Source organism: Lipotes vexillifer, unplaced genomic scaffold, assembly GCF_000442215.2.
Source record: "Lipotes vexillifer unplaced genomic scaffold, Lipotes_vexillifer_v1.1 scaffold694, whole genome shotgun sequence".
NCBI classification, from domain to species: domain Eukaryota; kingdom Metazoa; phylum Chordata; class Mammalia; order Artiodactyla; family Lipotidae; genus Lipotes; species Lipotes vexillifer.
In genome coordinates, this window is record NW_006775690.1 from 481,664 (window position 1) to 504,098 (window position 22,435).

Sequence of the window (22,435 nt, forward strand, 5' to 3'; positions counted from 1 at the left end):
CCTGCTGAGTTATTATGTGGCCAGAATTCCTCTTTGTTACTGCTTGTTAATTGAGGTGTCTCAACAAGATGAAGAACACCAGGGAAGAGCCAAGTGTAAGGGAAAAATGCTAGAGATGGAAAAAAACAGTAGGTTCATATTCTTTTTATTGGTGGGTTAAGCAGAATGTTTTAGAATACTTAAATTTCCCCTGTACACAAAAAATTTTGCAACGAGAGTAATACCTCATTGTACCATTTAAATAATGTTGCATAGCTTACTTTATTTTGTGGTCGTGATTTATTTTCAGGAACTTGGAAACCTGGAAAAACTTTACAATTCTTTTGGCTTTATTTTAGAGAGGGGGAAACGTTCAGGTCCACAGACACACTTGAAGCTGAACTCACTTTTTAGATACGAATGACATCCTAGTTCTATCCCAGTCCATATTCTTTTCTGAAATAGCTGAGCTGAATCCTATTTGGACCAAATTTTAATGGAATAGAGAGTCCTCATTACATTGAAGATAAGAATCTTAAATATTCTGAATAGAATCATTTGTGAGTCTCTGAACAAGTGGTCAAGTGGTCTCTATATGTGTCAGGATGAGATCAGTTTGTTATCTAGAACAACAGAGGACAAGTTCATTAGTAAGTACAAAAAAAAATTACCTTGAAAGTAAATTGCTCGTTGAAGACAGGATTAAGGGTCTTTCGGTGGACTTTGGTCTCAAATTTCTTCTTTTTATCTGGCAGCAGAAACACCTTCACATAGGGATCAGATGTGCCCCCCATGTCTAAGGCGGGCAGCTCGGCAGCTTGGATGATTCCTACCAGCAGCTGAAATGAGAGGCAGGATACAGCAAACACTGGCATTGGTGGACATGTTGGAAAAGATTGATGTGTTCACACTGCTGCACATTGTGATTTTTCCCTTTTGTTCTTTGCTTTTAATAAACTTTTATTCTCTTCTGAATCTGAGCACAGAAGGCAAATGAAGTGAGCTACATAGATTTCAGAAACCCAATTATGACAGATGCAGGCTCTAGGAAGCCTGGTTTTAAACACAAAAGAGGCTTTTAAAAGGTTGCTGATTACAGTTAAATATGGAATTCATGTTTGCAAAAGGGTTGCAATCAAATAACTTTCCAGTTCCTAAAAGCCCTTGTGCATTATTTTTCTTTCCAGGGCATGATTTGTAAGTGGAAAGAAATTGTTAAACAATCACAAGCTTGTAATTATAAAGTAGGAAATTCTTATTTTGAACCAAAGCCCCAGAGCAGCTAAATAGAAATTTCCTTAGAATTTGGTAGCTTTTTGAGATAAAAATAAGATTTTCAAGTTTCTATCATATTTGACCTTTACTTGTGTGCTGGCTCCTTCTTGTTTTAACTTAGAGTAAAATGATTATCGTATATTAAATTCTGTGTTAAATATAGGACATGGGGTCAAAGAAATATAATTTTAGCTTCATATAAAGGAAGGGGAGATTACAGTTATTGTTTTTAATGCTAAGTGACTAAGTTTCTGATATTTTTCAAGTACAGCAGAAATCTCTGCATTTCTTCACGTCTGGTTTTCTCAGTGATACATTCCTATCTCTTATTATGAATGCGGGTATTGGCTGGCACTGATAATGTTTTTGCAAAGGAAACAGAAGGTGTGAGCAGACTCTTCTGATGCCCTGCCATCAGACATGCTGTGTCAACAGACTGGTTTAGATCCATATGGGAAACAAAAGTAGACTCCCTTATTGTTATTCAATGTATATACCCTTCAGAAAATGCAGTCACATCATAGCTGTTCACATCAGGGTCTGAAATGTTGAGTCTGTACCTTTTTCACCAATAGAGTGGAAAAGCAAGTCACCTCCTTGAAAGAGTCACATCCACTTTCTACAAAATGGACCCACCATGTGCATAAGTGCACTTTGGCTAGTTGGCTCAATTTTTAACCTAGACCAATACCCTTAAAGATTGTTGTTTCCATCTTAATGCTTCAAGATCTTTGTGACTTCATCATACAACAATAGCAATAAGAAAGCTGGATTGTAGGTATACAAAACGTAGACAGGTGGTCAAAGAATGGTTAAAATAGACATCCGCTTATAAAGACATGATTAGTAAAGCAAACAGTTCGTCTCTTGGTTTGCCAAGTTGGTATTTGGAATTTGCCTTTGGATAGCAATGTGAATAAGCAAGATTATTTTCTCTCCTCACTTTTTGTAATACTTTTTCTTTGGGGCAGGGAAAGCACTAGTGATATAGCCTAAACTCTTTCAAACTTGATCATCTGTACTTTAAAGATTTGGGGGTATCTTGTTGATAGAGGTGGAATTACTTCTCCCAACCCCCCTCTGACGTCTGCTTGAGAGATCAGTATCACATTTCTCTCCACCATGAAAGGTTCTTAGAGGACTTTTAGGATTGTCTTTTAGTTTTGGTAAGCAGGTGTGTATATTTGATTACAGCCTTATCTACGAAATTCCCCCGACTTTATCTTCCGTGACTCATAGGAATCATTTTATAAATCAGATTAGTGGAGAACGTTTGGAAAAATAAATGCATACTATTAAAACAATTTGTCAGGTAGAATACCCTAGATCCTCTGAATGAAATACCTTCTAAAATGGGTTTGCTAGAAAAGGAAGAGTAAACGCATTCGAATTATATTTGAGTAAAAAAAATTCAGTGCTGTATTCTTAAAAATACTACCTTATAAAATGTTACTTAGAGTACTCAAAGCCAACATAGAAGTTTGACTTCTGACTAACCAAGATGAGATCCACTAGATTTCTACTGGAAAATATGAAAGTAGAATAAATTAGTAGAAAATTGTTGGCTACATATATAAAGGCAGGTTATATTTCTGGAAAAGATGTTTTGTGTTAAGGTAATGTAAGTTGACCTTGACCTTCTCTAGAATACATAAATAATAGGCAGTTTTGCTCTCAACCAATCCCTAATGATCAAATTTTGGTAGAAGCAATAAAAATGACCTCAAATGCCCTATTTAATTAACTAGAAATGGTATACCTATAATTCTGTATAAATCCATAACCTATTGGCTTGTATCTATAACCAACATGCAGTTTTCTGGAACGTATTATAAAATAATGAGCCAGGGCTGTAATGAAGCTAACTAAATACAATTATTTATTATATGGTGGTGCGTATCAATATGTTCTTTTTGAGGAACCCTCTGGACACTTCCAAAAGTGAAGACATTATTTGAACAGTCAATTCCTAAATAAAGTCCAGAATTGCTGCCATTGTTTAGAGCTCACAGTATTACTGACTTTGGACATAAGTCACCAAAGCTGAGTACTGGTGTTTGATTTATTTATTGTTTATTCCTCATCAAACTAGACATAATTAACACGTGCTGCATTAGATAGTAACTGTATTTACATCTATCAAGTTCTTCCCCACCCCGAAAGGTCAGTGAACTGATCAAACTGGAGAGATTTAAAGCTCTCCTAGTCGGAAAAGAACTGTGCCTTATAGATTTTTAAGAGCCTGATCTCTAACTCAGTTAATTCTTTTTTTTTTTTTTTTTTTTTTTTGTGGTACGTGGGCCTCTCACTGTTGTGGCCTCTCCCGCTGCGGAGCACAGGCTCCAGAGGCGCAGGCTCAGCGGCCATGGCTCACGGGCCCAGCCGCTCTGCGGCTTGTGGGATCTTACCGGACTGGGGCACAAACCCGTGTCCCCTGCATTGGCAGGCGGACTCTCAACCACTGCGCCACCAGGGAAGCCCCTAGAAGGTCTTTTTAGGTAGAGTTTTTTTTTTTTTTTTTTTTTTTTTAACATTTATCTTTGAGCTACCATTATAACAGGCAGTGAATAAAAGCCAGCTAGTATTATCATTCATCTAGGTGGCACTTCACGGCTTTTAAAGCAAGAAGGACTGTTTTGATACAACCTTTAGATCCTTGTCACTTTTCCGGAAGCAGGGCAGCATGCAAAGGCATTAGAAATCAAGTTGATGGTCTTTCTACTTTTCTAGAGCTGTTAACTCATTTGTGCTAGGAGGTTTAGCCAGTATCATATTATATAAGGCATTCTTGCCATTGAAATTCATGGAAAGTCAATTTTTTAATCTTTGATTCCTCATCAAATGGTTAATTTTTGTTTGAAGACTTTGGCTTAATTGGTGGTCTAACTCAAAGGTCCCTTGCCCTGTTTGGAGCTAAATCCATGAATTCCAAGGAAGATTGTTGTAGCTCAGCCTGAGGGATCTGTGACTGGGAGCTCTCAGAATCAGACTGATGGCTTCAAGTTAATTTGTATTCTGCCTGCCTGCTGTAAGTGCCATAAGTAGATGTAATCGGCTGAACACTGTGGATTCTAATTACCAGAAGTTAAATTAGCAAGTAGGGGACCGCCTGTACATAGAAATGATTTCATCAATAGCTTTGATAATTGCATTTTCCCCTCGTAGCAAACCAAATGTTTTAAGAAGTATCTTGTTTCAATTTCTAGTTGGTAATTTCAGAAAACGTAATGGAATTACAAGACATTTTCCCCCTCAGACCTGGTTATTCTGGAAATCATAATCCAGTGAATATTGAAGTTTTCCCAATTTCTCCTCTTCTTTGGGTTCTTCTTTTTCTTCCCCATCAGTCAATCCAGTTTCAGCATCATCATCCTTCAGGGCCTATGAGTAGGGAAGTGGGTTATATGTGAATTCAAATGAATTTTCATCAGAACTCAAATGACACTGGGCCTGTGGTTATACTTCCAAGCTGTTAGAAGCAAGCACTGAGATGCTGTAAATCTCCATTTGTCTGACACACATTCACATCTGCTGCTTACGTATTTTTTTAAAATTCCATTTGTGCACGGAATTTTTCCCCCCAATCAGCAAGCAACATGGAAGCAATGGAAGTAGCCCCTCAGAATATTGCAAGCAAAAAATGTAAAGTTGTTGCAAAGAAAACGTCAACTTTGTGTTATATATATTTGGCTCTGATAAAATCGCTTCTTTCGGAGGTATGATAAACATGCTATTAACCAGGCCAGTTTTCACATTCATGTAGTTTAAAAGAGTTCTTAAGCATCATGTAAAAACACCCTTGTTACATGCAGTGGAGTAATTTACATGAAATGGGTGGCCTTTTCTTGCCTTGTTTCCTATGAAAAAGATAGTTGAGTAAGTGATTCTTAGAAAATTGTAATTTCCTGGGTTTTGCGTATACGTTTGTAATGGTTATGGGAAGAGGGAAAAAAAACATGCCACCAGCAAATGCATGTTTAGAGAAAAATCTACCCCAGTTCCAGTTTAAGTTTACTGTTTTACTTTCATAACAGCTCCACAGAAAGCTAGGCTGAACTAAATTGACTTACGGGTCTGTTTGATACCAAAAGGTAAAAGGAGTTATGTTTGCAATTCTGTCAAACTGAAATTAGCATAAGAATGAATTTTGTGGTAACAAGCAAAAATCATGGCACAGAATTCTCAAAATTCAGTTTAAACCAATTGAATGTTCCTGATAACCTAAAACTTAAGTGTAATATAAATTGAAATACTAGAAAGCTCATAATTTCATAAAATTTATTCAAATGTTCCTCTTTATTAAAAATAAAAATATGTAATGTATTTTCCCAATTAATGCAAAAAGTTTGCTCAAAAAAATCAAAGGTTATAAAGATTATAAATATTAGAAGTTTTGTTTCTAGGGGGTGTGCATTCTTATTGCTTTAAAGAATTAGAAAAAAATTAGAAATCTATAAATAGTTATTATTTGAAATGAAAAATGATAAAATGTTACATTTTCCTGAACACTATTGAGGTTGAAAAATGTAAAAACCTTTATATGAACTATTTGTATTATTTCTTCTGGGGACTACCTGTATAATAATCTTTTGTATAATATGTATATATAATACATCCTTTGCTAATTTTTCTATTGGGTTGTTTGCCTTTTAGTGAGTTGTAGAGACTCTGTATTTTAGTGGTCTCAATCCTTCCATTGTTATATACCACAAATATTCCCTCCTAGGTTTTGGTTATGGTATTTTCATTGCCTTTCTTTGTGTGTGTGTGTGTGTGTTACTATAGAATCTCACAAAACTGAAGATAAGACATACGAGTGGTAGGCTGCTTTATATCTCCGACAAAGCAAAAGAATTTTTTTTTTTTTTTTTTTTTTTTGCGGTACGTGGGCCTCTCACTGCCGCGGCCTCTCCCGTTGCGGAGCCCAGGCTCCGGAGGCGCAGGCTCAGCGGCCATGGCTCACGGGCCCAGCTGCTCCGCGGCATGTGGGATCTTCTCGGACCGGGGCATGAACACATTTCCCCTGCATCGGCAGGTGGACTCTCAACCACTGCGCCACCAGGGAAGCCCAAAGCAAAAGAATTTTAACTCCTGTCAGTGATCACATTAAACCTGAGAAATCTTCTAGAACTCAAATGCCCAGAAGTATAATCAGGCTTCAAAAAGGCTTCGGAGTCATTAGACTATAGCTCTACCATCCAACCTCCCACAACTCCCAGATTACATGTTTTTTTCCCTCTGCTCAGAGAAATCTCTGCTGTTCACTTATCCATTCATACAGAGACCCTCAGTGGTGCCTCAAAATGACACCCTCAGTCTCTGAACTGACAAGACTGCAATTTGGCTCTAGTCATCTAACTCTAATTTGATCCTAAAAAACAGACTTGGCATCATCTTACTAGAACTCATTAGGGTGGGAAGATGATAAACAGAGAGTTGAGCTGAAACAGAGAGTTGAGCTGTAGTTGGAGATGCCTCCCATTTTGTTCTTCCTGAAAAATTTCAGGAGCCTACAATGACTTTGGAAAATCAAAAATTGCCATTATTACATCTGTGCAATCTGGTGAGCCATACATCATTTAATTAGGAAGTTTATACTTGGATGTTTCCTTGAATAGTAAAATGTTGCTTTACTGATAGCCACAGGCAGGAAAACAACATAATTATTTAAAAATTAATATTAATCTTTTAACTTGGGGTGTTGCTAATAGAAAAATGATAGTAAAGTGACAGGAAAAGACTACTGAATTTAAGGGGAGGACTTGAGGCAGTGAACCCACATTGCCCTTTCAGAACCTCAGCTGTGCGTCAGTCTTTAATACTGTCTGAAAAGATGTGTTGAGAAAATGGCAATGTAGGTAATTTGCCTCCTGTAAGATTTTAATTGTTTTTAATAGCAAACTATTTAACGCACATTTTTGTCTCAAAAATCTTCACACCACTCCATCATAAAAAAAATTTTCATGGATTAAAATAGTTTTTCAAAATCTCTTTCAGAACTGACAATTTACATATGTTTCAGCTCAGTTTCATTTGAAAGAGCTGAGCTATTAAATCGCCTTCTCTCTAAGTGGTTTTTGCCCTAGTGAAAGGTGCATGACCATTTCTGCAATTATTCTGCATGGAATAGGGCTAAATTTTTGATAATTTCTCAGTGCTACTGCTTTATCGGTGAAGTGATTAAGTCTATTCTTGTCCCAAAGGCCGAGCTTAAGCAAGACATTTTCTGTACCATTACATTAAATTAAGACCTATTAAATCAGCAGCTAGTATAATATCTCAAGAGCAGTAGTCTCCCCACCACACGCACCAAGGAACAAAATGCAGAGGAAAATGCATGAAAACCCAGCAGTTCTGAGAGTTTGATAAATTGTAATGGGAAAAGCTGTGATGGGAAAAAGACCTTGTTTTAAATTTCACAAATTTAGTGCACATGCTTCTGGCTTGATTCAACATTCAAAAGGTGTTTAGTTGTACTTAGATAAACCATCAGAAGGTGCATTTGTTCATTCTCTGTTAAATTGTTCAGATTTGGAATTGATAAGGCATGCTGAAAAGGGAGCGTAAGACACTACATTTTCTTTCTGTGCCCATCAATTAAAACTTGAGCTTTCTAATACTGTTCTATTTAATCAGTAATCTTAAAATGAGAACCCTTTATCTTAAAAAAAAAAAAAATCAATTTAGTTCAGCCTCTTGATGTGTGTCAGAATGGTATACCCTCAGCTGCGGAGCCCCGGCTGCCAGGCCACTAAATGTAGTTGAGCGTTGACTAAGGGTGTCTAATAGCAGAGGAAACCTACCGCAAGGGACAGTCCAGAACAGTCATGAGACATAATACAGATAAGGAGGACACAGAGGGAAGAAATAAAAATTTAAATATCCACACACGTTAGTAAAAACCGTGGAGAAATGACCTTTCCAGACCTCTGACTTTGCAAGTTGATATTGCCCCTCTGTATTTTTAGTGCTTTTAAGTTGTAAGCCATTACAAAAGTCTTAAATATGTATCCTTTGCTGTATACAGATATTATGTATCATTACCATTTTGTTGTTATTGCAGAATATTTAAAAATTCTTCCTTGGTTATAAAATCTTATCATAGAGACATATAGTCATGAATATTGAAATTTGAATTTCTGTTAGTTCTTATATGGAGTGAAATGGTAAAACTTACTGATTTCTGTATTTACTATTTTTGAGATCTTGGTCATTTATCCATGTCATAACAGGGGTAATAAACACCGCTACTATTCTATAAATTAGTCTTACATCATACAGAACAAATTCCACAAAGAAAAATACAAATTTCTTGTCCTAGGAAGAAATGCTGTAGTAATCATTTAACATTATTTAGTGTTTTAAACTGTTAATTCTAGCAAACAAGAAAACCACATTTGAATTTTAATGTAGTTATGAAAATGATAGTATTATATTTCCAATGTTTCATAGACATAGCTGAAATTCACATACAAATTATTCAGTACATCCATGTCCATCTAGAAGGTTATTACAACTGTTATTAATCTCCCAAATATGTTGTCTAAAGAAATCTGTATCACGTCCTGCTGGTTACGGAAAATGCTGAAATAAAACAAGACGTGATTTAAAGCTTCAGTTTCTATGTAACAAATTAACTGAAAAGAAAAATCCTTATTAGACATCTGTGGTTGAACACTGGCACCTGGGCTTCTGTGGCTGTGATTAGAAACTTTGAGAAAGACATAACCCTTGATACTCTGAGCTCAGGATGAAGCTCTCTGAGTGTGAGTGCAGGCATAGCATTCATTCTACAGCTCTGAAACCAAGCAAATGTTCAAGTGAAAAAAGAGCCTATGTGAAATTGTTGTCAAGAGACATTACAGTGTCTTTGAGAAAAGTGTTTAAAACTCAGGCTAGGGAGAGAGATTAGTGTCCTGAGTGTGTGGATAACTACACAAATGTACTAAAAATATCTTCCTCAACTAAATTTTTCTTAAGGAGATTCACATATTTAAGAGTTCAATTAATAGTAATAGTATAAGAAGAATTTATAAAACTGCCTATATATGTTGCTATTAGGGAATAAATAGAAATTTTGAATTATTTGAAGGGAAGCACTGATAATTGAAAATGTTATTTCTCTGAAAAATCTTCACATTTACTTTTTTTTAATATAAATTTATTTATTTATTTATTGGCCGCATTGGGTTTCTCTAGTTTGGCTTTCTCTAGCTGTAGATAGAGGGATACTCTTTGTTGCAGTGCTCAGGATTCTTATTGTGGTAGCTTCTCTTGTTGCGGAGCATGGGCTCTAGGCACACAGGCTTCAGTAGTTGTGGCACACGGGCTCAGTAGTTGTGGCTTGTGGGCTCTAGAATGCAGTCTCAGTAGTTCTGGTGCACGGGGCTTAGTTGCTCCTCGGCATGTGGGATCTTCCCGGACCAGGGATCGAACCCGTGTCCCCTGCATTGGCAGGCAGATTCTTAACCACCGTGCCACCAGGGAAGTCCCTACATTTACTTTTTATATGAAATAAGTTGTTCCTTAGAAATATCCAATATGAATATGATTCCAGTAGAGAAATGAAGAGACATTTAATTGTTTTACCTATTAATAGTAGACTTTATTCTGAACCAAATCACCTAGTTCGTTTAGGAAAGATAGGTAACAGTGTAAAGGACACTCCGATTGCTTCCTTGGCCTTGGGAAGATAACTCAGCCAGATGGATTTTATAACCTGCATTATGGTTCTAATTGTCCCTAAGTGAAGAGTTTTGCCTTAAAATTCTACCCCATTCTTTAGAACCAGCTCATACTTCTCTCACTTGCCTTGTATAACTCATTATTCCTGAGCGCTCATAATTGAGCTGGATGTTTGTATAGGGATGGTTGCTTTCATCAAGTGTCATAAATAGCTATAAGACTCAGTATTTAATAGTCTTATGAACTGTTTAGTCACTGTTTAATATGAACAGTGATGATGACAAAAAGATGTCCCGCCCAAGAGGAAGAACAGATACTCTTTATTCTGTTTCTCTAACTCTAGGCACAATTAAGACAGGCTAAACAGATGTAATACAAATATTCAGGTATCATTCCAATACGCTGGGCCTACCAACTTGGCCTTGATGGTCATGGATGCCCGTTCCTGGTCTATGTGCTTAGGAGACTGGAAAACCCTAACCACACGTTTCCATTGTACTTTGGGATGTTGAGTCATGACTGAAAGGATTGCAAAGCACTTCTACAACTATGACAGGTGTCCAGATATTGTTTATTTCTATATTTATCTGGCATAAACTAATAAACTGTCTATTCTTAAATTTTTGATAAAATAAGAAGAAGCATGGAATGAATACATTACCTGATCTTTCATGGTCTTCCCTAAGTCTTTCACATCTTTCATGTTAATGGCATTCTTCCCTCCCTTTTCCTTTCCCTTCTTTTTGTTTTTCTTTTTGAACAAGCATTTCTTACAGATACAAAAGCAGCACGTCAGGACTAAAAGGACTGCGACTATGGCTATGGCAATTAAGGCCCACGGTGGCACTGAAAGAAAAAAAAAGCAGAGACTATTAGTAATAAAGCATTTACATCTGCAAAACCTTTAAATTCATGGGCTGTAAAGAAAGCTGTTCACTCATTCATTCGTATTTACTGAGCTCTAGGCACACTGTTCTGCATTGCTTTATCCATGTTGTTTCCCCAGCCTAGAGTGTTTCTATCTTTTCCCCCTCGCCCTTCCAGGCATGTCAAATGTCATCTCCTCCCTACAGCTTTCCCTGGCCCTCCAAGCTAGATTTTCAATGATCCACTCCTTCATTTCTTCAGAGCTTACCTCTGGCCTTTGAGTTCAAGCCCTGGCTCCACCATTTTCCTAGCTGTGTGACCTTGGGCAAGTTGCCTAACCTCTCTCTGTCTCAGTATCCTCATCTCTAAAGTGGAGGTAAATTGGTGGGTACCTGATAGTCTTTCTGAAGATTAAAATAAGATGCAGTACCTGGCACATAGCAAAAACTTAATATTAGCTGCTATTACTCACCTATCAAATACTATAGGTTCTATTAATATGCCCTGGGCACAGTGGAAGGGGTAGATATTAATCAAAACAACAGAAAGACAAATGTAAAGTCCTAAAAGTAGTGAAGATTAGGAAGTAGGACTTGGTGCTCTGAAAGTCGATCATGGGGAGATTTACCCATGCAGGGTCTCTGGAGGTAGGGCAGCGGTTATAAACCCAGGCTTAGATTCAGGCTTGGCCACTTACAGGCTTCGTAACTGGCCAGATTACGTGTGTTGAATTGCTGTTTCCCTCTCTATAAAATGAAGATAATAGTGGTACCCGTTTCATCTCTTTTCAAGGTTGAGTTAATAGACTAAAAATCTTAGAATGGCGTCTAGCACACAGCAAGAATTCAGTTAATATTAGCTTTTTAAAGAAATATTCAAGGCATAGGGCTAAGTACTGTGGGTGACACAGCTCAGAGTACCTGTGGGGGCATAAAAAATGCACATCAATAAATATATAAAAAGAAAGAGGTGAATACACTGAGAGGAGTTTGATGGATATGCTAAGAGATTGAGAGGAGGAAGAGAGAATTTTTAGATAAGAACGTAGACTTCAGATTCACAGGGTCTGTTTAATAAAGCATACACAAATAAAGACACTCAAGCATTTTTTTCTATGACATGTTGTCCAGCTACTAAAAGTAACTCTATTTTCTCATTTGGCATCCCCTACAGATGTGCTTATAAAAAAATCAGGTCTCATGGAAAGATGGAGGATTTCAGTTTGCCTAGAAAGTCATTCAACTATTGAGATTAATCACAAAAAGCAGTAATTAGATTTGCCTGTTGTAATCAAAAAAGACATTGGTTACTGAAATGGTAAGAAAAAGTGCTATTTTCTTCTAGCTACATAAACATCATTAGTATCAATGATTGCTGAACACAAGTAGGAGTACTTTGATGACGTAAGAACACCTAAAAGTGAACTTCAAAACTGAGAAAATCCGCTTTCTTGGCTCCTTTTGCATTTAGCTTCCTAGTGAAGACTTACTATGCATATTATTCTAGCTTACGAAAGATGACTAGATGTTACCCTAAGGACATATAAAACCATAACTGCTGAAATTGTGTTTTCAGCCAAAGAAAGATTTGTGTGAAAGTTACAGATAAGCCCATACCTAAAGACATGCTTTCTTATAGGTTTCTAATCTCATTAAACAATCATATTTTTAAAAGAATGTAAAGGGAGCTTATGTAACCAATGATAGCATTCACAATACTTCATTTAAAAGCTTCTACCTCTTTTGATCTAGTTAAAACCCTGCCATGCGTGAAGGAGAGAGCCTGTGTATTCACTGCGGGTGAGACAGTAGAATAATGACCCTTCATTTTGAACCTCGTAAATTATTCTCCTAGTCGGACTTGCGTGATAGTCTCTCAGAGAGCTACATAAAAGTCTCTTAAATTACGCAGGGCAAGACAGAGATCATTTGACAACTTCACAAAAAGAAAATAGACAGTGACAGCATAGGAACATTATTTAAAGGAGGTAAAGAGATAGGGACATAGGATTACAGGAAGAAATTTGAAATAGTGCAACTTGAAGGTGAATTATAATCACTGAAAAAAACCTTTATTTTTGACTTCTGTTTCTTATAGTGCTGCTGTCTTCTAGATTTGCTTTCAGCTGATCTTCTGAATAGCTTAATTTTAACTTTGAATATATGAAATAAGCAAAAATTTCCTCACAACTTACTGGTACCTTTAGATGGAATTTTAAAAAAGCCTTAATGCTATCATTTTGTGTACCCATATGAAAACTGGACTGAACAGTTAATTATAAACCACCATTTTAAATTAAATGCAGTTATTTAAATTGAATTTTCGTGCTAACAATCTTATTTTACTTCGTAGAGCAACTAAATTTTGTAAGTTTAGTCAGAAACACCATCCACAGTATTATTACTTTGTAGCATTTATAGAAATAAGTTCCAACATTAGTGAGCAAATCTCGTGAAATATATTTTGGATTACGCTAAAAACTTATTGAAGACCTACTTATTATGGGCCAGCAGCTGTGCTACGGCTTTACATACATTAAATCTCATGTAATCTTCACAGAAGTTTTGTTCATTATCCCTTCAATTTTATAAAGGAAAAACTACAGATTGAATAGTGGGAGAAACTGAAATATATTTTTACATTATTAGGTTAAAAATATGCATATTATTACTACATGTATACAAAGGAAAAATCCTTGTGGGGCTGTGAAGCCTATTGAATAGGACATTTTACTTTTGAAAAAAAAAATGGAGAAAATAACAGCAAAAGATGCTGCTAAGAGCGATTTCTTTATTTATTTAAATATAAAATATAGTTTCAATCAAAAATAGGCTCATCAAAATATTGCTACTGGCAGAAAGCTATCAGTTTATTGTTATTGCTACCCAACTATCATTAAATGGAATTTTATAACATGAATTTTAGCATTTAACTTAAGGACCTTTCAACAGAAAATAATAGACTAATGTAAAAGCTCTCCATTAAAAATGTTATTTTCATCTTCTAGTTAATGAATTAATCTCACATATCATTTAACCTGAAGGTAAACCGATGCATAAGAATTAAGTCAAAGTCAATTCTGCTTCTGATGTTTTAACTTAGATTTTGTGGTACACAGAATAATGAGTCCTCAAAAATGTCCACATTGTGATCCCTGGAACCTGTGACTATGTTACCTTACATAGCAGAAAGGACTTTACAAATGTGATTAAGGATCTTGAGATGGCGAGTTTATCCTAGGTTATCCAGATGAACCCAGTGTATTCACTATGGTCCTTCTCAGTGAAAGAGGCAGGCAGGAGTTTCAGAATCAGAGAGAGCTGAGGATTCTGTGCTGCTGGTTTTGAAGATGGAGGAAGGGACCATGAACCAAGGAAGGTAGGTGACCTTTAGAAGCTGGAAAACGCAAGGAAAGGGATTCTCTCCTACAGCTTCAAAAGAATTAGTTCACATAGTCATATTAGTTCACATAGTCATTTTATATATATATATATATATATATATATATAAACTATGGAGGTTTCTCAAAAAAATTAAAAGTAGAACTACCATGTGGTCCAGCAATCCCATTCTGTGTATTTATTGAAAGAAACAAAAAATCACTCTCTTGAAGAGATATCTGCACCACCATGTTCACTGCAGCTTTATTCACAGTAGTCAAGATATACAAGTAACCTAAGTGTCCATCAATGGATAAATGGATAAAGAAAATAAATGGATAAAGAAAATAGAATATTATTCATCCATAAAAAAGATTCCTTCTGTCATTTGAGACAACATGGATGGCCCTTGAGGGCATCAGGCTAAATGAGAAGTTAGAGACATAAGTCATATAGACAAATACTCTGTGATGTCAGTTAAATGTGGAACCTAAAAAGTTGAAACTCATAGAAACAAAGAGTAGAACGGTGGTTACCTGGGGCTGGGGGTGGGTAGGGGAAATGGGGAGATGTTGGTCAAAGGGTACAAACTTTCAATTATGAGATGAATAAGTTGTGGGTGTCTGATGTACAGCATGGTGACTGTAGTTAACAATACTGTATTGTCTACTTAAAATTTGCTTAGAGAGATCTTAACTGTTCTTACCACATACACACACAAAATGGTAATTATGTGAGGTGATGGGTATGTTAAATGACCTTATTATTGTAATCATTTCACAATATATACGTATATCAAATCATCATGTTGTACAACTTATACAATGTTATTTGTTAATTACCTATCACTAAAGTTGGGAAGAAAGAAGGAATCAGCCCTGCTGACAATGTGATTTTAGCTCAATTAAACACATTTTGGACTTCTGACCTCCAAATAATAAACTTGTGTAGTTTTAAGCCAGTGATTTTGTAGTAAGTAATTATAGCAGCAATAGGAAACTCAACAGAGATAAAGCAGACCTCAAGAGATTTATAACATATGCTGCATATAGATGACCATGCAATTGGAATATTAATGTGCGCTACCTCTGTATATGTGGTGATCTTTTCTTCTTATTCACCGTTTTTATCTATGCCTTCTGCAACCTTTTTTTTTTTTTTTTTTTTTTCCGGTACGCAGGCCTCTCACTGCTGTGGCCTCTCCCGTTGTGGAGCACAGGCTCCGGACGCGCAGGCTCAGCGGCCATGGCCCACGGTCCCAGCCGCTCCGCGGCATGTGGGATCCTCCCGGACCGGGGCACGAACCCGTGTCCCCTGCATCGGCAGGCAGACCCTCAACCACTAGCGCCACCAGGGAAGCCCCCTTCTGCAACCATTTTCATGATACTAACAGTGCACTCAAGATTCTCTCACAGATAACCAATGATTTTCTTCTGGCTAAACCCAAACTACATTGTCAGTGGTATGAAAAGTCTCGGTCATGTATTCCTTCTTGAAAATTTCTTCCGCTTTTGTTTCTACTACCCTTACCAGCACCTCCTTCTGTGGCTCGGACATTTTCTTCTCTTTCCTTTCCCAATCCCAAGTGTTAGATGGAGTTGTTATTCAAGGCGTTTAGCTCTGTGCTCATCTTCACATTCCCTCGTTAATGAGCACATCCTTTCCCATGCCTTAAACTGTAGGTCAGTTACTGTCCCTTCTTCTGTTCTCTAGAACTGTGTTCCCAACTGTCTAGGAAATGTTCCCTATGAATCTTTCATCATCTTCTCGAACCAGTTCTCAAACCAGCTATGTGGCTTCTGTCAGTGCTTTTATAATTTCCTGCCTTAGACATTGGAACCACGTGGAATTTCTAATTCCCAGATCCAACTGATTGGCAAGTCTTGCCTTCCATCTGATCTCCCCTCCCATCAGTTATCTCTTCTCTCCATTTTACCCATCCATTGTCATTGAACAAAACTTTCTTTTTTTAGAAAATTTTATTGAAGTATAGTTGAATTACAATGTTGTATTAATTTCTGCTGCACAGCAAAGTGATTCAGTTATACATATATATCATTCTTTTTCATAGTCTTTTCCATTATGGTTTATCACAAGGTATTGAATGTAGTTCCCTGTGCTACACAGCAGGACCTTGTTGTTTATGAGCACAACTTTTCTCATACATACTTTTCAGTCATTTTGTGCATAGCTTTCACAATCCTCTGTGTTTGGCCCACCCCACCTATCCACCTTTCTTTCTCACTGTTCTCCTATGCCACCTGTAGTCCCGTCAGACAGGGCAACTCATTCTACTTTGCTCAGTTCTACCCCCATGTTCTTCTAAAGCAGATTCCTTCTTTTTTGAAATGGCTTTTCTTCTTCCTCTTTAGTCATTTAAATAATACTTATTTTTCAAGGCTCAACACGTCTCACTGAGTGTTGACAGATTTTTAAATAAAGATATTGCATATATTTGCTAAAATTTCCCCCTTCCACCCAGTGGGAAATGGGGACTATGTGGTATAATACATTGGGTGGTTTGTTAGACTGGCATAAAAACGACATGCAATGTAAAAATAAAAAGACAAACCTGTAAAAAATGTATAAAAGGTATTTAATAAACTCCTTCCTACACATGAAATTCACTTCTTGCTGATTTAAAACTCAGCTCTTTGTAGATTATTCATGACATGAAGCACGGATATTTAATGCAAACACAATAAAATTAATTTGGAACCAGTTAGAAATAAATTTTCATTAGCTGGTCTTCTGTTGGAAAAACCCCAAACAACTGTTTTCCCTTATCAAGAGAGGCTGTTCTTTCATGGGAAGTCGGCAGTTTAAAAAAGTAATTATTTAATCAAACATATATTTATGGAGCATCTACTGTGTGTCAGGCATTTTTCTCAGGTCTGGGATACAGGGCTAAGCATGGTTTCTGCAATCATGAAGCTTTCTATTGACTTCCCAGGTGTTAAATCTAGGTCTAATTTACTTTTTTAAAAAAGTAACTTTTCGTATTTGCCAAGCTCAGTACTCAGAACATAATATAGTACATTTTTAGGTAGGAACTACATGGCTTAATACGCCCCTGTGGACAAATTTAGAACCCCAGGGGTACGTTTATTGATGAACTCAGCAAGTAAATACTCTTTCTACAATAAAAATGTAACTCTCAAACTGAAAAGCCTCATTTCCTGCCTCCCCCCCCCACCCCAGGGAGTTTGGCAGTAAATAAATTTCTTAAATTATTTACTTAAGGGGCCCTGACATATACGTAAAGAAAAAGTAGACACTCCAAATATCCTTTTCTTTAATAGAGCAAGAAATATCCTTTTCCTTAATATATGGTGAAATCAAAGATAAAAGTCTCACCAAGAACAAGGGTATTTCAGAGAGTACATTTATAAAAGGGAAAATTTTAGCATTACTGATAGCAGTCATGTGTGTCAACCTTATGCTCCCAGATCTGAAATCTACTCATCAGACATGTGTTGTGCCTCAGACCTACAGAATGAGCAGTTGGCGAGAAGAGCTTTTTCTAATTTACACAAAGTGCCCTATGGCTGAGGGGAGGCCTGCTCAAGCTCTTCTAATTCTGAGCTCTCACCTCCAAAGAGACTTTACTTTCCCCTCTCTGAAATACCTGACTCAGTACTGTCTGCTTAATGGTGCTCAGTAAATGGCTTGAAAGAAACCCACGTCCCCACATTCTTGAGCTCAAGTAGGAGAGAAGTGGACAGTGTCTGAGGCCCACCACCCTCCCATGTGTGTCTTCTGTGGGTCAGCTACTCAATCCCATGTCCTCGGCTCTGAGCCTCTCCTTCCTCATTCCCAGTTAGCTACTGCAGTCTCCTAGGCTGGCAAACTTTGGTGGATTTACTCGTTGGGTTCAAGGTTTAATCGAGGACAAAACTTACTGTTTTTTGTCTTTCTGCCTTGATTTCACTTTCTGGAGCAGCTCTGCATTATCTTTCCATTTCATTCCCATCTATCATATTAAGAAACAACCTTAAATTCATAACTCTTTCACAAGATGAGCCATATTTTCCTCTCTGAGAAATGTAAGCTTGTACTTTTATATCAGTTCTTGTTATTTGAGCCAAGAGCCTCAAGGTACACAGGTAATATCATTGCTATGGCCACTGAAAAAATTCAGCAATATCTTCAAGCATTTTCTACCTTTGATGTCTCTCTGTTTGTCATATGAGTGCCTCACCACTGCACTAAGGCATGTGTAATTCATTTTATGAATAATTTATATAAAAACTTAATTCTTACATTTACTGAAGATTTTTGCCAACTTCCAGTTTTACTCCATACAATCCATCTTTCTAGATCATTATACATTGATGCAAGATGCAGAATACAACAGAAAAATAATAATTTTGCTCTTAACCAGTAGGAAAAATAATCTGTATGTCAAAGCTTTTAGACTGTTTATAAATAATTATTAAAAAACAGACAAGGATAATCATCTTTCAGAAATTGGCAAAAAAAGAAAATAAGCCTTGCATTTTAAAGCTTTTTCTAAATTACAGAATGCAAATGGAAAAAAAAAGTTCTGCAAATATGTGGATTAATACACTCATTAACCACCTCTGGAGACAGACTGTTAAATGCAAGATTTGAAATAGTGTATGAAGTAATTCAGAATATGGCTTAAGATTAAACCAACCAGTCAAAGGTCAGAATGAAGAATTTCTCATTATAGACTGAAATGGCTTCAAAGACCATGCATTCTTGGCTTCTGGGTATTAAACTTATTTTTCTTCACTATTTAGAGTGGTAGTTCTAAGCCCCCTTTGAATTGTATGCTCTTTTTAGAATATGACAAAAGCTATGGGCTCTTGATGGGAAAATATGTGTATGTGTGTGTTGTGTGTTTGTTTAAATTTCTGCACAATTGGGAGTGTGTGGTACTCTTGTGGAGATTACAGTTCCCTAGGTCTAGAAGACCATTGGACTCTGAAGTAAAAACTCCTTTCTGAGAGCGTCAGAGTAAAATTCAAGATTAGTGAGTTAGGGAAAATGTATTCTTTATTTGGTCATTTAACCTTTCACTTATTTCTTCTGGGCAGTCTGCTGTGTGCTTATACTATGCTGGGGTGGTGGGGAAACGGAGCTTATGAAGACTAACTCCCAGGAATAAACTACAGGAGACAGGAGGCGATACAGAGTTAAACACAGAATTCAGTGGAGTAGGTGGGCTGGGCACGTAGCAGGTTAGAGAAGGGCAAGATAAAAGGTCCTAGAGTTCAAGGAAGGCTTCATGGAGGAGGTAGGTCTTGAGGTGAGCTTTGAATCCTTGCTTGGTACACAGTGAAAATAGTGGTTTGGGGACTCCAGTTCTTTTCTTCCCTCCTTCCCTCCCTGACTCCCTCCCCTCCTGTCTATCTGTCTCCCTCCTTCCCTTTTTTCCTTTCTCCTTCCTTTCCTTTGGGTTTTAGACTCCTTTTAATCTAACTTATCACCCAGTGACTACCTTGCTAAACAAAGCTCTCAATAAGACACGGACTTAGGAAAATCTACATTAGATTTTTTTATCATAGTAAATGGAAAGACATTTCTTTGAGGTAAACACACGTGGCCTTCCCTAAATACCCTTCAGAATTACCTTCTTAAGAACACATTTCACATTTCCTCTAATGTCGTTCTGTTCAGTGTTCCAATATGAGCCCCTGACAGAAAGCAAACTGGAAGATGTGTCTGTATAAATATGCTGTAAAAATGATCCAAGTCATTGAGTTGAGTCAGCTACTGGTGGCTTTTTAAGGTGGATGGAGATTGTGTAAAAAATAACGTAGGAGAGAGGCTCGCTCATTCATTCATCCATTTGAATGTCTGTTTAACATGGTAATGCTCAACACATTGGAGGAATAGTGAAGTTTGAAATAATTTTCTTAATCAGCTTCCAGTCCAGTTGGGCAGATTTGATTAACAGACATGAAGCAATTGTGAACAATACCAGATAGCATGTTAAATGCCACATTAAATGGGGCCTTTTGTTAGATTCTAATTCTATATAGTCACAGCAATTGTATTCTACTTGTCCAAGGGGCAGTAGTTTAGAATTATTTTTAAAAACTTTAAAATCTAATAAAGTTAACACATAAAAAGACTTCAGTAAGATACATTGCTTTGATATGCACAAAATCACAACCTATACATTGATAAATTTTTACCAGAACCTGTATCCGTTGATCGGACTTCAGTATGTGCTGCCCTATTGAACAAATTCACAGTCCCTGCTGAATAACTTATTAAGGTTATTGATGTTTCTGGCTGAATGCAAGGATCAGTCTTGGTAACAAAAATTGGTCGACTGAAGGCCACTTTATCTGCACAGGTATTAACCAAATAATTAATTTTATAAAATGCCTATAATAATCGTCTGCTTTCAAGGATAAGGCCAAGTCATCCATATCTTCACAATATTGGAATGTCTGAAATTTGACATGGAAAATGACATTGGGTCTTCAGGCAGAGATAAGCTCCCCTCACAGCTTTCAGAGGATTTAGATAAGGCTCCAGAGTTGACTCAGGAGCTTGCTCTCCGCAGCCTCCAGGGAGAAGTGTGTTGGTAAACATAGAGGGACGCCAGGTAAGTTGGCAGAGATGAAGGCAATTTACTCGCTAATCAATGCTGAAGCTCTTGGAAATTTGTAACAGTTTTCAATCATGCTGTGGACAACACAGTTTTGTGGTTAAAGGGAAATCCATTTATCCTGTAACATTTGTAGCACGTCTCTCTCGAGTTTTGATTTCTAAGTTCAAAACTAAGAAAAATTATGTCTCAGGTTTTTCTTCCCATAGCGGAAGCCAACTTTCTTCTTGACTTTTGTTTGCTAAGGCTTCAAATTAAGCATCTCTTGGATTCTGATCCAATTAGTATTTGGTTTTATTTTGATGCTTTGAATTTGGTCAACTAGGTCTTTAATCTGTTGTCTGTCTTTGGCAAAGATGGCCAAGAAACAAGAGACTTTTCCAAGAATTGACTATGGCACCCGTTGTTAACTTTGGAATAATTCGATAGTTGAGAGTCTACTTGTTTCTTTGCTAAGCAATTTAATGTTATTAGGATGAAATCCAATTATGATAAAAGAATGTCAGGTAAATGGGCAGATATATTCCCTGCTTCCCTATGCTCTTTTGTAACAGAAGAAACAGACAAACAAAAAGGCCATTTGGTTTCATTACCTGCTTTTTGGAAGGATTTTTCTCCCCTGTATTTCCTGTTTATTATTCTAGGAGCAAACGATGCGTTTCTAGAATTCCCTGTAACTTGGAGAGATTTGATTGTACTGACAGGAGAACTGTGTGGTTGCCGTGCATGAGCAAAGAAGGGCAGGACATTTGAGTCTTTCCAGCCATGAAAGGGAAGAGTCAGGTTCATTAATTTCATCACTATACAAAGTGACAGGTAGACAACAGTGAAAACAAAGCCGCTTGCTTGTCTAGCTATCCACAGGACATTTTTCCTTGATGATCCAACGGATTGCTGCTGCTACAGACCACACTTACTAATTTTCCTTTCCAACTGTTGTTTTCTCTGTTTATCTCAGTCTGTTTCTCTCCTTGGCAATTTTATGTGTCCAATTCACAATCTGTAGCATCATTTGTTTTTTTTTTGTTTCCTGGTTCTTGGATGTGAACTTTCATTTTTAGTTTACAGCTCCCATGATCCTTGATTTATTTCCTGTTCTTGCTTTTGATGGTGTTTCCCTATGCTGGTCAGTCTTGTATATGGTGACTTTTTCTTTCTTTTTTTTTTCCCTTTTAAATATTAGTTCTCTTCTGTTTAGAGCTTGTGCTTCTAAGCACCGCAGCAATGAGCATGTGACCTCAAGGCCCTGCAGATCTTGTTGGTCTTTGTAGATTCTCGCAGATCTCCACTAAGAATGTAGAATTCCTTTTATTCTCTTCTCTTTGTCAAACTCTTGTCAAACTCAGTTATTTCTTCCTTTGAATGACTCCCAATAGACTTCCTCCAAATGACTACCTGAGTAATACCATGCAGGAGCCCTCTGCGTTGTCTCTCATCCACATTCATTTATGCCTTCTGACTTGTGTCATCACGTATTGATCCTTGTTTTCTAGTAGCTTTGTGATTTGTCTCTTCAACGTGAGGAGGATATCTGAAGTGGGATACTGATATCTTCCTTTCCTTTGCCTTCTATGCAGTATCAGTTGGGTTGGGTACATGGGTAAGTCGTAAATGCTTATTGAATAAATGAAAGTATAATTAGAGGCAGAGACAGCCTTCT

At 37.0% G+C, this 22,435-nt stretch overlaps 1 protein-coding gene across 2 annotated transcripts in view; it reads right to left on the reverse strand.

Moving 5' to 3' along the window:
- The window catches only part of SYT1 (synaptotagmin 1), a 195,236-nt gene that overhangs the window by 135,699 nt on the left and 37,102 nt on the right, over positions 1 to 22,435 (reverse strand). Inside the window, exons 2-4 of one of the 2 annotated variants that reach the window (XM_007450159.1) lie at positions 10,601 to 10,785; positions 4,513 to 4,626; positions 651 to 818 (exon numbers count right to left, since the gene is read on the reverse strand). In XM_007450159.1, coding sequence (XP_007450221.1) covers positions 651 to 818; positions 4,513 to 4,626; positions 10,601 to 10,785 — 467 coding nt within the window. Of the gene's footprint in view, positions 1 to 650; positions 819 to 4,512; positions 4,636 to 10,600; positions 10,786 to 22,435 lie in introns of both variants that reach the window. The other variant, XM_007450158.1, reaches the window with a different exon arrangement.